Source organism: Engraulis encrasicolus, chromosome 9 (assembly GCF_034702125.1).
Source record: "Engraulis encrasicolus isolate BLACKSEA-1 chromosome 9, IST_EnEncr_1.0, whole genome shotgun sequence".
NCBI lineage: Eukaryota > Metazoa > Chordata > Actinopteri > Clupeiformes > Engraulidae > Engraulis > Engraulis encrasicolus.
Genome location: NC_085865.1, coordinates 37,172,769 through 37,190,137, shown reverse-complemented (window position 1 = coordinate 37,190,137; position 17,369 = coordinate 37,172,769). Strand labels below are relative to the sequence as shown.

Below are 17,369 nucleotides of genomic sequence, written 5' to 3'. Positions count from 1 at the left end.
TTCCTCATACATGAGTGCTGAGAATGGAAATGCTGTTGGGGCTCCATGAGGCCTGCCATAGCAGAGGTCAGTGCATGGGAAATGTCTCCCCGCCAAACCACGTTTTGATTGCCATTGTGTGTGTGTGTGTGTGTGTGTGTGTGTGTGTGTGTGTGTGTGTGTGTGTGTGTGTGTGTGTGTGTGTGTGTGTGTGTGTGTGTGTGTGTGTGAGAGAGAGAGAGTGAGTGTGTGTGTTTCGTACAACAGAGGAGGGATGAGCTGACAAAAAACCTATGGCTCCAGACTATGCCAGGTGGGTGTGCCCAAGCCATGTGCACCTTGACTGGACACCTTAGCCTGCTAAAGAAGTAGCCAAATGCTTGATTTGACGCTCTTACAGAAATAGGATGGAAATTTCTGACTATATCAGTTTGAGAATTGAATTTGAAAATGAATTTGAGATTGATGTTGAATGTGCTGTGTATTTATTTATTTTTTTAGCAATGGGCAAACCACGCCGGCCAATATGGCGCATTGGATTCTGTACGCATTTATCACAATCCGCTGTTATGGGTAAACATTTCAATAAGGCATATATGTCAGGTCTGTGTTTTAAGTTTCCAGTTTTTAACTAATAAAAACAGTCATATATTATGACGCTGATTTAATAAATTGGGTCACTGACAAAAATATGAAAATAATCATAGAGTAATTTACTCTCCTGTGCGCAAAACAGTGGACGAATGACTGGCGTTTTTTATTTTTTATTTTACAATTTCTTTAATCTGTCTATATCTTTCCGAAACGGGACATGAATTGATAACCAGTTAGTTCCAGATTTTCAAAACCATGACCATTAAAGCGTTTTACATAACTATTTTGTGGGTTCTTTGTTATTTTTGTCACTGGGTGTTAAATTATATTTGCCTACACATGTGCGTAATCTTTAAGAATATTTTTAATACGTCCCCAATTCTTAGCTCGACAATCGCCAAATGTACAGCAAAAGTCTATTCTAGTTCAGGATGCCTTACTTCTGGTGACAAACTATGCTATTTTAAGTGAAAAAGACGTTCGTCCTACTTTTTGAAAGGCAAATGCCAAGGTTTTTACGCACGGGGTGTTTTGACGCACTTTACGCACTATAATAATGGATGTCTAAACATCTTGCAGTTTGTTCAGAAGTCTGGTAAGTTGTAGCACTGAATAGCAGTTTAAAAATATGGAATTCTCTGCTATGTGTTTGGTAACAAGCAGGGCTATCTCATGGAACTCAAGCTTAAAAGTCCATATTTTACGCATAAACGCCAAACCATATGCACACGCATCTCCACATTTCTCAAAGTACAGCTTTGTAGCCTATAAGTGTAAAGAAAGAATGGTCACTACAAATGGGACGGATGTTTTTATTATTATTATTATTGGGCGCCTGTCTTTTAGCAATAGGCTACAGGCTCCAGAAAACTCATCTGAGACGATGGATGCGCAACATAGGAGACATGAGAAAAGCAACGCCTCATCGGGTCCCGTTGCTCTCCTTCTATCCCCTGAAAGTTATTTAAAAACACAAGCAGCAGTTTCTCTACAACGCCACTGTGAGAGTAGTGGCTTACTACTACTCTATCTTGTAACCCCGTGACTCATCTCTGACTCGGCGAAGCTTTCTTTACTATGACGTGACGTCATATCCGGGGGGTTCAATTTTCATTTGATCGTAGCTGCGCAAGCTTCATTCAATCACAGATTTAAATTGATTTCTTGTCTTAAAAAATACTGCAGCTCTAAGTAGTCAATGACTCAACAACCACATCATATATATGTAAGCAGGAATACAGACGTATTGGGGATAGGTTAGGTTATATTTCAGATTTATTTTTTTTCTTCAAGTTCAGGAGGCAGTTAATTACACAATTAATACATACTTGATACAAATTATTTACATATTTAACAAATAATATTTAAACAAAAAATAAAAATAGCATCGTATAATACAATTCAAATTGTGGCACATTTCATTTAAACATAGTCATATATAGATAGATCTTTGCTGATGAGTAGGATAAATTCATTAGGTCTTATCAGCAGTTCAGATAAAGGCCATGTTCTTAGATAAACTCATATGCATTGAAATACTGTTTTTTCTGATTCGGCACAGTTCAGTGTCACAAAAAGTTCGTACTGGAACTTGTAAGGCAAAGTGTGGCAAGTTTGGTGGATTTTAAATTCACGCACACTTTCTAGAGATATACAGCAAAATGATTCAGACAGCAAAACGTCCACAATTTGGCATGGATACAATCTGCAACTTATAACTCGATCATACCCCATGTCGACAAAAGATCATAGTTAATAGACATTTGAATCTGCCGTAATATATCATCGCAGCTTTCATGCAAAGGCCCCGAAACTGCTTCATTCACATAAAGAAGTTATTGCAAGATAAATAAGCAATGTAAACAACTCTGAAATCTACTCTTTAAAAAAAAAGCAACATCGGTCTCCTGTTTTTTCATCCTCTTCTTCTCCAATAGAATCTATATAAATACATAACAAATAGTTTTCAACAACGATAAAACAATATTCCAACAATAGTTTTACAGTAAACAATTGGCTTGCTTCATTGTTAACGATTATAACTGTGGTTTGTGTGTTTATATATCTGTGTATATATTTATTTATTTTATATGTATGTAAAAGTGGGACGACGTCCTCCATTGGCGCCATGACTTCGCTTTCATTTCTACGTCATTGTCAGTATGCTACACTTATAGTTTTCATTGATTAAAAGATATTTTGCTACAAAACGTTATTGATATATTGCTCTTTCATAAAACTATATAAGGAGGCCACGAAAACTGCATTTTCTATCATTATGTCATGTAATGCACCCATTGGAAATGCATGGGGCTCTAGCACTTCATAGTAAAAGTGTTAGTGTTACCAGACTATTGTTTGGTTTCACAACCGTAGGGCTATGTTGTTATATTAATAGATTACTTGTTTGATTGTACACATTTGTTAATAAAGTTGGCAAAGATGGCCAGGCAAATCTGAGTATCTAAAATATATATGTATCTTAAATAATCATTCTGTTACATTTTGGGGACACGTAGCCTACATGGTGTACTGATCACTCAAGACTCCTGCCATGTCTGTGTTTGTAATCTAACTCAAAATCAAATAAAACCAACAAAGCTGAAACAAAATATCTCCTTAGCTATTTATTCATATTCACAGTTGCCTGGATGCAGCAGAAAAGGATTCTTTGGACTTAAGCGAGATGTTTTTTTTCATGGTGCTGACATGTAATGGTCGAGTAAGCTTATCAGTCGAACGCACTGGACGTACCTGACAAAATGGTAACGATACAAAACGTCTAGAGACACGGTTTCCTCTCTCACAAAACATGTAGGCCCACTTACTCAGAAAGAAAATGATGCAATGTTATATGATATATATACTTATATATTTCACTTTTATACATGTATGTAATAAATCACGCTTATATGTATGTAATAACAGATATGTATCTCATAGTTATCTTCTTAGATTTCGTTAATGCTGGTATATTTATACACTGGCCCTTGATTTTTTTTACTTACTTTTTTGTTTTTTAGAAATTATTGCATTGTGATCATGACGACACATTTCTGTTCTGTCTTTAGTCGCTGTCTCTGTCTGATTTGTCATCCTTTGTTGTGGTGGAGTGATTGTACAGTCCCTGCGCCATCAGATGTAAGGCCAGAGAATTCTTGGTGCCGGTGGCTTTCTTGATCTTGGCCCGTTTGTTCTGGAACCATATTTTGATCTGGGATTCGTTGAGGCCGAGTTCTTGGGCTAGGCTCTGCCTTCGTTGCTCGGTCAGGTAGCGGTTGGTCTGAAACTCGGCCTTTAGTCTCTGGAGCTGATCCGCCGTGAATGCAGTACGTGGTCGCTTGTCCTCTTTGCTGGGGGTTGTTGTTGTTGTTTTCTTCTTTGGTTTGCGAGATCGAGGGCCTGCAATAAAGAAAAGTTATTGCATTAGATTTTAGATGGGTATTGCAGCTTGTGGCTTGTAGTGTGTGTGTGTGTGTGTGTGTGTGTGTGTGTGTGTGTGTGTGTGTGTGTGTGTGTGTGTGTGTGTGTGTGTGTGTGTGGTTTCTAATTGCTTCCTCATTAAATTGTGAGGTTGGGATCTGGTGAAAGAAGCACATAAGCCACTCGTTCACTTTGCCAATTGATTCCAGTCTACCAGCCAATACGTCAGTCAATTATTTGGAATGGAGTGTTTCACAGGACAATCTCACGCCCTTTCAGCGCGTGATGGAAAACACGCGATGGAGTCGAGTTTCAGCGATGAACATGGTCACCAATGAGAGACTCAAGTCCGAATTAAAGCTCCGTTCAAGTAGTCCTGAAGTCCAAAACGCCTGTTTTAGTATAGTTGGCAATGTAAACTTGGCCCTGAATACATTTGCGACACGCCCTTTCCAATCATCTTGCAAGCCACTGCACTGCCCACGAAACAATAACAACACAATAAAACTATCTGACGTCAAATGATACATGTAAACAAAACTATTTGTTCAATGTTGTGCTATAGGTTATCCTGTGCTTGGTTGTGGGTAGCTGACCACGCTCTGCAAGTTCACAACTTAAGTTGGTAATCATAAGCAAGGTTGTGTTGAACATGGCGCTGCTACTCTTCAATATTCTCAGCCAATGGATTCGTAAAATGACGACAGAGACAGCCCTTCTGCTCGTCTGACAACTGGCCCAAAACACGACGTATTCAGTAGAAGCGAACAGCTAAATCTGTGAGCAAAACATCGTAATTTGTGCTTACGCACGTGGAGTAATAATCATATAGACCACAAGCTACCGCAGAACTGAAGAAACAAACAGCTGATCAACCTTTTCTACATACGGGGTTTCACATTAGGCCCACTAATACACTTTAAAGGCGACTGATCCCCAACGACATGGCGAAATGAAAGAGTCGTAATAAACAACGACTTCGGGTTAAATCGAGGAGTCCCTTTTGCATTATGCATGAGTACACTTTGTTCTTCTTGACTCGTTAAAAGTGCGAATAATACACACTTCAGGACATGTTAGTTTTCCCCAAATGCAAAGGTGCATAGCTTAAAGAACTGTGCGTTCTGGCAGTGGTTTACTTGGGGATAAAACGCACCGTGTAAGGCCTTGGGAACTCTATTGTGGAGAATATGCTAATTAAACATCAACAAAGGCAAGGGGATTCATTCGGACGAGATTGGAATGGCACGATAGATAGCCTATATAGTTTTTACTCCACACCTATCATTTCCAGCCTTGTAGTATCGTCCCGTTACATGCCCTTTCGAATTACACACAATGGTCTTTTCCAAAATGCAAAGTAGAGAGTACACATTAGAGGTCCATTTAATCGCTTCTAAACCCAAATAGTATTCGTTTTACGAGTACTATGTTATTTGATTTGACGCACAAAAAGCAAACTATTAGGACGCTGTTTTAAGGACCCTATACAACTTCATATCTATATTAAAAATATTGTAAAATATATGTTAAACCAAAATGCGTAACTCCAGAAAGAAATGGTGAATTACGCACTGCATTCACAAACGGTTATTCTTTGATTTGTTGTCTGGTTTCGATTCAGCCAAGGCATTCCTTGCACAACTTCGCCTCGTCCTGCTCATAACCTTGCCTAGCAACATATATTTATCAGAACTACTCTACACACACGAGCGCGCGCATGGGCGCACGTAGCCACGCACACAAACTAACTCATCAGCAATTTGTTGGCTATTTGTGTTTCTCGTGAAACCTTTCCGCTTACTAGCTACCCCAGTGCCCGATTCCCAGTAAAAATCTGGAATTACATTTAGGTTTACCTGACGAAGGCCTATCCGAATAGCGGGTGCAGTAGACCCACGCCGGCCAAAGCAAAGGCGCGCTGTTGGAGGCGGTGGTGCTGGCATGAGAACTATCCGAGTCTGAGCTCAGGCACTGGTCTCCACTTTCTCCGCGGGACTTCAGCTGTTCCTCCGTGGCCACCTCTGCCTTCTTGCCCCCTGCGCCCGGGTGAGGCGTGGAGGTCCCCTCGGCCGGCACGGTACTCCCCACCTGTCCCACGCCGGGACTGGTGGGACTAGGGTTCTCTCTAGTTGTGTGGTTACGTTCATCTCGTGTAATGTTCGCCTCTTTTCGCCGTCCAAAGTCAGGGCGCAAGATGTTGTCGATGAAGAAGTTAGTGATTCGGTGCGGGAGTTGCAGGTTTCCCGGTGCCTGTAGAAGTGGAAGGATCCCCCGGTTCGACTCGTCCGCCGACCCCTGACGCTCCGCATCTCTGTTGCTTTGCTCATTATCTTCCATACTGATACACTTTCCACACTCTGTCCTTAACCCTTTTATCGCTCTCCCGGACACAGTCACTCGCAATCCACTTCAGGAAAGCTTCGGAGCACTTTTGAAATGTGTTGGGAAAATCGCAAAAAATATCTTCTGAAATATCAGTGGGAATCGGGGACCCCAGAAAGCCCTTTCATATCGTAAACACAAAGGAAAATCATACTTTTGCCCCTTTGTCTCCCACTTCGTTGTCCTTTACTTACAGTGGCAGGTGGGAAACACTTCTAAGCAGACGCGGAGCCCGTTTGGTATGATCCTACCCCTGCGTCAGTCCACTATACCAGGGGCTCCAATAGCAGCGCCGATGCAATATAAAAGAGCTTCTAACTGCTCCCGAAATACTTTCACTCCGGATTTTTGTTCTTATTTTTAATACGAGCCCCCAGTGACGTCGCTCTCCCGTATCCTAGACACGTGCCTTCCACCAATGGAATGGCAGAGGGCGGACCACATGACAGTGTATTGCGAGTAACAGGCACCGCGCATCCTCGCATTTTTAAAGCCATAGTGCGCAATCCACGCATTAAATGCAAAAAGTAGCGCAAAAACGCATCCTGCATATTTAATTTGATAGCGGGGTTGAAACCTTTATTTTTACGCGTTGAAACATTGACTTGGGGCTATTCGCGTCCTATTTGAGCCCGGAAATGTATTTTTCTATCTTGGCCATATAACTGCATAGCGGGAAATGAACGTTTTACGCACTGCTGTGCTGTAATACTTCTCTATGCATTCGGTAGATGTGCATTGGCAAGTAAGTTACAGCAGTTAAGCAGTTACAGCTCTTGAAGTGGGGATTGAGTGGAATTTCGAGTATCTGTAGGTTGATGTACGGCCATGGGATTCGAATCTCCTTTTTGTGTTACTTGGTAGAAGAACCAGCCGTTTTGAAGAGTGTTAAATGAATGGAGCAGTTCGAAATGCATGAGTAGGTGGCGTGGAAGCATGGAAACAACTGCTGCCGTATTCGATTTAAGCAGCAAGTGACTTTGAAATGGCATCAACACAAGTGTTGCGCACTATTACCATTTTGTCCCCGCTATTGGCATTTGCAAATTTTATATGTAGTATAGCGCGCGCAAACACACACGCGCGCACACATCACAAACGCGCCCTCTGCCGAGCGCGCGCGCGCGCACGCACGCACACACACACACACACACACACACACACACACACACACACACACACACACACACACACACACACACACACACACAGAGGGAGAGAGAGAGAGAGAGAGAGAGAGAGAGGGGGGCTGTACTAGCTTTCTCGCCTACGAATTAAGGTTGATCTTCAATATGATACAGCGTTTGTGGAGAAAAAGCCCCATGCCTCTTTAAAGAAATCGGTGATGCAAACAAACTGTTGTGCTAGAGGTGCACATGATGTAGAATCGCGCCAAAGACGAAACTTTGCAGAAACTTATTCAGTGAACTGCGCTGCCCATTAATTCATACAAAAGTAATAACCGAGTAGTTACACGAAGGTCGTGTCGTGCTCGCTGTAGATATAGGGGTGCTGTGGATGAAGAAGGGGACTCTGAGAGCGCGTAAGTGCACGTGAAGACTGAAATAGAAAGGACACTTTTGTTTTATTTAATGCATTAAGCAAAGCACTGGGGAGGTCACAGAATATCAGTTGCACAACGTGTCTGTAACCACTGAAGGCTCTGCATGTAGGAAATTCAGACAAGTTCCGGAATACATTAGTAGTAAGGGCGGCTACACCCTCGCCGTAGTGTTTGCTACCTTTAAAAAATATATTAGGCCTATTCTTAAATATTTCCGTATTGTTATATTTTGTGAAAGTGTTTGTGCGTTTAAATAACATACTGTTATCATTCCTTGTCCAGATGCCGGGTTGAAGTTGAGCTTGCATTTAGAAACATGCATTTATTTGGGGTTTGGCGACGTTTTGTTGATTTTGTTTTACTCAATATGCTTCTCACAGTGGCTCTTCGTTTAGTGATAAGTACTCCGAGATGAGGGCTTAGGCGCACTTGGGTGAATTCTGTGGCTCAAGAGGTGAGGTGAATTGACACTTTAGGGTTTTCCAATTATTGGAGTTCTCCCCTAAGAAACCAAAGTGTCCCTAATTAAGACTAGCCTGTGTTGTCGTTCCAGGGCCAGTATCTTTTTTGCAGCACAATGACATTCAGTCTAGAGCATTTTCAAATCGATAAAAGGGGCTTTATACTGTAACCCTATGGACACATAATGAATCGGTAGCGTTGCACATGAGATTTGCAAATTTGGTGATATTCTATATTGCTATATTTTGGGAGCCCATGCTATGCGGGTTTAGTTTTATTTAGCACACAAAATACATTGTGCAAATGCTTTTATATTTGAAAGAATAATCAAATTCATGCTTCAGTGGCCTTGCTGTCATTTTCATGAAGTCTAGGCTAGTCTGCTCGTGTATTTCAGTGCTTCCTAGATAAATCTGCAACTAGTGACCGATAGTAAGCATGCGTAACAGGGTACCATTTTGAGGTTAAGAGGACATTATTAGCCATCTCATTGCCACACTACTTTTTTAGTTAACTCTCAGGAAACGGTAGAGATGGATAAAGTGAGGATGAATGCAATAAAAGACAAAAGCTGGCACGGAGAGGCCGCAAGCCGCTGTCTGCCCTCTAACCCCGCTCCGCCTATCCTATTCAGTCTGCACCACAACATGCCAGCCATCAAGGTAGCCGTGTGCTCAACACTGTCGATATGGAGCCACCATAAACATACATTCCGCCTATTGCGCATTCATTATTTATTATTACAAGCAGTGTTCCCTGTTAATATTGCTATTATTTTTAAATTATGATCACATTCCATATATTATTGACTAGCCTAGGACACATTGGTACTTTAAGCTGGCAAATACAGAAAAAAAGAAAGGGTTACGCCCTGTGTGTGGCATATCTTTTTGGTAGTAACGCATGGTTGAAAAGCACTGTGATGGCACTGCGCTGCACAAACTGCATAGGTGCACTGAATATACCCTATCAATGTGCCAAGCTGCCATGTTGATGTACTCATACACTCAAGTAGACTGAGTAGTGTTGTAGCTGATAGCAGTTTGCGCCGAAATAGGTTTTTAAATAGCAACACCAGTTTACCTAAAATATATTTATATAAAAAGCATACTTTTCTCTGGTTGCACAAAGAACTGACACTGAAATGAATCAGTCTTTCGAGTTTACGAGTAAATGCCCATGCGCACAGATCGCCATCTGCCTGGCAACAAGGTTTCCTTTTGACTGGGTTCGAGTGATTTTATGGAGACGCTGCAATCACGATTTAGTTGTTACCATAATGGTTCTGGCAACTTAATTTCTCAAGCATATTCGAGAAACATCGTGGTTATGGCCCAGACCGCACCTATCTGTGCCAGGGAACGTTATTTTCATTTTATACATTCTAAATATTCAGTTCACCAAATTTATTATTTTTCTTTTCTTTTCTTTTCTTTTCTTTTTTTCTCTTTTTTTGTATTTTGTTATGTCTTGAGCCTGGTATCTACACGCAGTGGAACTATACAGAACGTAATTAATCCACAGTGCAGCAGGCGAGTCGGCAGTGAATGAAAAAAATGGTGCATTTTGGCACCCACTCGGCACTCAAGGTCAAAACATGGCATGCGTAGTAGCTCCTAATATCCCTGCAGTTACTGCTTACGTCCGCAGCCCTATAGTCTAACATTTGGTATAAATCCACCCCCCACCGCCCATCAACTGCTTCTGCTTATCGTAGAGGCAGAATCCTACAGTAGCATATCCCACCTACCTACGTGATATTCAGCAGGGCAGGGTATATAGGTTGATGTTTTTATTTTGACTGGATGTGACATCATCTCCGCTCTCTCTCTCTTGTGCTGTTTATTTTGCTGCGTGCGTTGTATGTGTGTTATAACTGTCGACCGGCGGTGGCCGCTTTGAACCAGCTCACTCAAAATCTACACCTGTGCTATCTTGCCTTCCGCACTCTAAACCGTTTGCTTCCTGAGAAGGGATCTCATTGCCGATGCTCTTTTACATATAGGCTAAAACATCATTGTGCCCTCAGAAAGCAAGGTTGTAATTGTTTAGCCAAATTGCCATTTTCCAAAAGCATTGACTTCGTGTTGAGATGGCCACAGCACAAATAACCATAGTAAAGTGATAGTAATGGGCAGATGTAATAAATAGTAAGTAGGCCTTAGATAAACTATCGTACAAAACAATTAGGGAAATGACAAACATAAATGGCATAGCATTGTAGGTTTTTGCAGGTGCTACTCTATCGTTTAATAGACGTAACACGACATAACGAATATCAGATTGAAAATGGTTGCATTTGGAGTTATAGCTGTGGATCTCTAGGTCTACATGGGATAGGAATACACAGGGCCATTCTTGCTGACCACCAAAATCTAGACAGTGCAGGTTTCTATCAATCAATTAAAACATCTGTCTATAAAATTATGCTGTGGCACACACATGTTGTTGTGCAAGCTTAATCGTGGTTATAACTCGCCCACATTTTATAAGCAAGTGCATCTGACATATGAGGCAGGCTGCTGCATACGTGAGGAAATTATGAAAAGAGGTGGGAAAAAACATAATTAAAAGTCTCAACTTGCTTTTTGCCAAATTAATATTTAGTTTTTATGTTTTTGTACCTTCAGGGGAAGTGAAAATATCGATTCCCCTGAAGGCAATGGAGGCTTAAACCTCACACCTGTCAAATGCACTAGTAAGCAGAGGTCGATTATCAAGGAATGGATATGGTTTCATCGGGGGTGTGCGTGTCGTCCAAGCGACTTTGGGCTACTTAAGATATTGTCTTACAGTGACTGCTCTCATGCTCTCAGGAGCTAAGTGTTATTAGCGTTTTATAAAACATATATAAATACATGGCAGCTGGCCTGTGTGCTACTCCACTGGCCAACTGAGTTTAACAAAAATGATGACCCACCTCCCTGTTTTTACACCTACACAGGCTATTCTGCCAAGAGCATAACAATACAACTGAGTATTGAAGCTATGCGTAATTTGCATGATTTCTGCTTCCATCTGCGCCTGCCTGTATTTGGCAACGTAATTAACAGGGTGAGTTGTGCAGATGTATTCAGCTGCAGTCTGTTTTGATGATGCATTTGGTTTCCAATTCCACAATTATCTACCAGGGCCCTGCCAATAGTGGGTGGGAGTGTACTTCCTGACATAGAAAACATTGACACACATGACGTGGATATATCTACGGCAAACAAAGTCTACTTTTACGCACGAAAAAATATTCCCATTGTGGGCACAGGAGGTTTTGTAGTTGCCACGGATCCTACAACTACAGTCTTTTCCTCACAGAAAAGGGGCCTTGCAGAGCCCCAGACGTCACAAGATCTCGGAGCCGTGGCCTCAGACGCGCCACTACAATGGATGCTGACGCGCGAATTGGATTTGTGAATGGAAGCGTTGATGTGTGTGCGGCTCACTGATCATACGGCTCTGAGCCATCTGTAAAGTATTCCTCCTATAGCTGCTCGCTCTCTCTCTCTCTCTCTCTCTCTCTCTCTCTCTCTCTCTCTCTCTCTCTCTCTCTCTCTCTCTCTCTCTCTCTCTCTCACACACACACACACACACACACACACACACACACACACACACACACACACTCTCTCTCTCTCTCTCTCTCTCTCGCTCTCACACACACACACACACACACACACACACAAAAACACACACACACACACAACACACACACACACACACACACACTCTCTCTCTCTCTCACACACACACACACACACACACACACACACACACACACACACACACACACACACACACACACACACACTCTCTCTCTCTCTCCCTATCCTAACACACACACACACACACACACACACACACACACACACACACACACACACACACACACACACACACACATTTACAATTAATGAAATCTGATGCAATTCCACTACGAAAACAACACCTCTTAGCCTATAGGCCTAACCATGCACTTTAGAGTCTTAGAAAACAAAGTGGACTGTCTTTTGCAAGTTTACAAACCAATCGAGGCATCTTCAGATTCCTTAAATGTGACTAATTCCTCTAATGCTTCCAAGTTGGCCCTCATTTCTTAGCCCCGATGCCTTTGTTTCACGTCTTCAAATCTCCTGGACAAAGCGAATTAACTGTCGGGGTCCTCCGTCTTAGTAGAGTGGACACTTTGAAAAATGTTGGGAGGAGAAAGTTGATGACTTTTAATTCCTCAAACAAACGTCTGATCGCCCTGGCGTAGATAAGTCCGTCTTTTCAAAGGGCCCCATATCCCTGTCACTGGGCACACCAAGACAGCTGTATCCCCGCAAACGCAATTAACCTTCTTGGGATGGGACCGGACTAATTGAATGCTACCCCATGTCCTAAGACACCCCCATTCTTAGGAAAATGGCTTCATTGACAGTCAAAGCTTTTAGCCGTTTATCTGTCTTATGTAGGTTTTCCTTGACTTTCGTCTGGGCACAATAAGGAAAACAGCAGGGTAGATCAAAACAAACACACAGGAATCCTGCTCCGTATCCATATCATCTGAATAAAGGTTAATTGGATTTTAAAACACTTGGCCGCCCCATCAAATCCATTAGGCTACTCACTAGCCTCAAACAACAAAAATAACCCACTTGGACGCTCTCTGTGCCCGGCGTGGTCAGATATTTATACATTAAAAAAAACTCTCTCCAACCCCTGTTGAGTGTCTTCTCCCACATTCACCAGCAAACAATTTTTCAGTGCCATGCCACACAGCCCAAACCCATTTACGTATAACACTTTTGGAAATAAGTCACGCATATCCAGTTTCTGCAGAGGCGCGACCAGATTTTGTGTGCTTGTTTCATATTCCATGGGCAAACTGCTTAATGTCAAGTTCCACATACATCGAAACTATGTTTTAAAATACTGTGTTTATACTATTTGATAAGTATAGCACTCCCTCCATGTGTGACGTTGTAGTGTTTCGTGCAGACATTTTAAAATGCAACATGCGTATACTTACAATTTCAGATATTTCTGAGGTGCTGCTGCACACAATCTTTGCCACATATCAAGTGGAATGATTTGCTTCAAGCAGCTGTGACGAGGTAAAGCATCCATTGTTTGTGCATCATGTTTGTAGCTTGTTCACTTGATGCAACAAGAATGACCTTTTATGCAGCTTTTGTATGTATTAGTTTTAAAAACATCGTGTCAATTTGTACCAGTGCATGTAGGTCAATGAATCTATAAACTTTTTCTCAGTTTCTATCTGTTTTGCGTAGTTTGTATATTTATATTAAAAGTGTTGTAAATTGTCCATTATTGAATTATTAAAGTCTTGAAATATCACAGGTTTCCTTGGGGTTTGTTGGGTCACATTATTGCATTAATTCGCACACAGAGTGTTGTTGTGATGCAATAACTCGAAAAGTTTAAATCAGAATGAAATGGTTTTCTAATCTATCCGCAAGTTTGTTTCTTTTGATGCGCAAGGGAATTTAAAATTGGTATTACGCATATTTCCCCCCTCACTTTTAATCACAACAGTTTATTGTGATTAACTAATCACAACAGTTTTACAATCCTGATACTTCCAATTTAGCTTGAGATGTTAAGAGCTTATTGCAGAATATAGGCCTACATCTGAAAATGTTTTATATGGTGAAATTATTATTAGCCTACTATTGTTATTATTATGGTATTGTTACTATAGGCCTAATTAAATGTTATTATGAATAAGCTGCACTAAAATCAAACGACTTGGCTCATTACTTCACATTAGATAGCCTACTGCTAAGTCGAATGGATAAAGTTGTAAGATAAGTTTAAAACAATGAATGAACATTGTCTGAAACAGTACACAAAATTAATTAGTGGGGAGTATCTTGAATCAGGTTTCCCCCCCGCTTATTATTGTCTTTTTGCCTGGGACTAAAGCCTATTTAATTGGTCAATGAACATTTGAGATCAGTTGCATGTAGGCCTAGCCCTACGCTCATTCTAGCAACGAATAGGCCTAGGCCTACAATAAAGTAGGGCCTAGCCATATTAATACAGTCATACTTAGTGTAAACTGTAGCTGTGATTTAACATATTAGGTCTTTACATGGATATGTAAGCTAGCTCAACAACTTGAATGTAAACAGAAAGATCAGCAGTGCCATGCGCAAAAAAATACAATTAATTGTGATAACGCATGCATTTAGAATTTAGCATTGTTCGACGACTGTTCTAACTGACTTAACTGCCTCTTAAAATGACTGAAGTGTTTATATTTGCTGTATATTTTATGTCTCTCCATGGCTCTAACTGCAGAACTATCTTAAGACTTCCATGAAAAACTTGATCAGTTGCCCTGTCTGGACGTCTTACTTTTGACAGTTAAGAATGAACGCCACGTGGTGGCTATATCTGTCAATGAGGTTAATGGGTTTACGTTCCTGCCCAAACAGAACAAATAGAATGCGCTCGTGAATGAATGGGGAACTGAATTAACCAGGGGTGTATACATAAAAATAAAAAAAACTCGGGTGACAATATAGCCGACATTTTACACACACATGGCCAGCAGGCGTCCCGTGAAAGCCTGCATTCACTATGAAGCGCCCAGAGATTACCATACAGAGAGCTTATAGAATCTATCATACCTGCCACCATGCCACCAAGAGGCTGCCTATCCGCCCCACATGAACTCTCTAAGAATGCATGTTATCCTGTGCAGTCCCCCATCATCTCTCCGAATCCCGCGTGCTCCGGATACCAGAGGCACCTGTCCCGAGCGCTTGTGATTGTTTATGGGCCGCGCGACAAGTGCAGCACATGTGACAGGTGCAGACACGCACTTGTCCTTAAAGTCTTTACCCACCTCATCGCGCCTAGTTACAGCACTACTGCACTTCTGCACTTGTTGCTGCCGGATCCATTTCCCATTCCATTTGTGTAACCTGCTTGGAGAAGTTGATCTAATCGCATGTTCAGTTCAATAATGGCGTTTGGTTTTATTATATAACTCATTTCCCCCTTTCTATTACTAGTAACAAACAACGTGTAACCCCAATTTAGGCTATAACTAGGCTACCCACCAGACTTTACTTTTCGCCTTCAAATAGTCAAAGATCAAGGTTTTGGGTGGTGGTGGGGTGGGTAGTGAGGTTAGAAGATCCAAGAGATCTATTTTCGAACTGTTGTCTCTGATTATCCGGTGCCAAACTTTCTTCTTTAAAAAACTCACTTCAGAACGCACGTGGTTGGTCGGTTGCCTGTACACTGGAGTTATTATAGTCGTCTGGTCGTCGTGTGTGGCACCGTCTGTCCGCCCTGCTCTCCAATATTGTCAGCCTATATATAGGTGCTCGCGCCCTAAGGTGTCAGCATAGCGCGCGAGTTCAGTGGGCCAGCTCCCCTTTGACCCCGCGGTGTGCAGTTTTCATTTCACCAGCTGGTCGCCGTTGCGCACTGGGCCGCACCCGCTGCTTTCCCGACGTTTGTACTTCTCTACTTGTGAAACTCAATTACCTTCGAAACGCTTTTGCAGACCATCATGAAAATGAATGCCCAAGTCCAAGTTTTGGAAACAGGACAAACTTTTCTCCCCATCCTTTCCCCAGAAGCGGTAGCTAACTGTGCAGTGGGGCTAGTATAATGTTTGCCCTTCGTCACCCCCACCTCCAGTCTGGAGGAAGTTGGGAAAACGCTTCTTTTATCCAACGGTACTGGACCAGAACCTAACCTCTTTTCACACAGACACATCTGCGCGTTGTGATCTAAAGGGAAAAAAGTGGTGGAATTCCTTCCATTGCTTGCCCTCCTCTCGTTACTTTCATCCATTAGTTATGTACTCGCCATCATTTCAGCAAGAAATATAGAACTTTTGAAAGGTTTTTTTTTTTTTAAGTTAACTGTTACAGAGAAAGGTGTGTGTGCGTGTGCGTGTCCACTAGGTTGCCCTCTTTGGCAACGGCCAAAAAGAACTTTAATGCCCATCTCCAAAGAACTTCAAAGTAAAGTGTTGATCTACACTTTTTGGGGTGCTTTAAATGTAACCACACGTGATTGACCCTAGGAATGGACCATAACCCTGATTGAAAAGGAAGGAAGCTCTCTCTTAAGGAAGCATACAAACTGTGTTGTGTGTAACTGCATTGCACAGGTTTTTTTTAGTCAATGGCTACACCGTTTACATTTTTCTGTGTTTGTTATTACTTATTATGGCGCAATGGGGCGCAGGATGCATCTATCAGAAAATTGGCTGGTGCAGGAGCAACTTTGCAAAATTGTCACTTGGATAAGACAGGCGTGACATGCAGCCAATTTAATAAACACATTCAACCGTATAGCTTTCATCTTAAAGCGCAAATTACGCACGGCCATTGGTTTTAGTAACCCATTCTAGAATATTACCACAGAAGGTAACTTGTCTAATTGAACGAATTCTCCTAAATTATTTCACGAATCGATAAATTATGTAGCCTACAGTATGGGATTCGCTGCACCTCGCGTCACTTGGTAAACGAGTTTCATTTCTATTTTTCTTTTTTTCTACTCTGCAGATAAGGCCTATTAAATCACGTCTCGAAGATTGACTTGGCAAGAATGCCTCGCCGCGCTAGTGGCAATTAGATAATTATGCTGTGTGCTGTCTTTCATCATGAAACAAGCAGCTGTTTTTTATGAAGTCAGGTCTTTGATTGGTGGGTTATCCAGGGGTTTTGGTCAGTGTCTGACCCTTATAGCTGAATCACCGCTCGCCCCACATTGTAGTCGACTTTTAAACAAACTTTAAGTGAAAAGTTTTCTTTCCTTGTCTGAACCAAGGACACACACACACACACACACACACACACACACACACACACACACACACACACACACACACACACACACACACACACACACACACACACACACAGTTAAGAGACGCAGCGAGTTGCAGGCCTCTACAGAGTTGAAATGCGTATTGGTTTGTCAGTATATAAAT

The 17,369-nt window shown here is 41.7% G+C and overlaps 1 protein-coding gene across 1 annotated transcript; it reads right to left on the bottom strand.

The window, feature by feature from the left end:
• Window positions 1-3,185: 3,185 nt before the first annotated feature.
• On the bottom strand, window positions 3,186-6,336 carry en2a (engrailed homeobox 2a). Its single transcript, XM_063206186.1, has 2 exons — window positions 5,856-6,336; window positions 3,186-3,975 (listed from the first exon to the last, which is right to left on the bottom strand). Exons 1-2 carry the CDS (start codon window positions 6,334-6,336, stop codon window positions 3,641-3,643), a joined length of 816 nt encoding a protein of 271 aa, XP_063062256.1. The 3' UTR covers window positions 3,186-3,640.
• Window positions 6,337-17,369: the final 11,033 nt, after the last annotated feature.

What these genes read in the sequence shown, in the direction of transcription:
- en2a (XM_063206186.1), bottom strand. Translation starts at nt 6,336, where the DNA reads ATGGAAGATAATGAGCAAAGCAACAGAGATGCGGAGCGTCAGGGGTCG. An exon ending in TTCGGATAGGCCTTCGTCAG is followed by an intron (nt 3,976 to 5,855) that starts GTAAACCTAAAT and finishes TCTTTATTGCAG; the next exon opens with GCCCTCGATCTCGCAAACCA.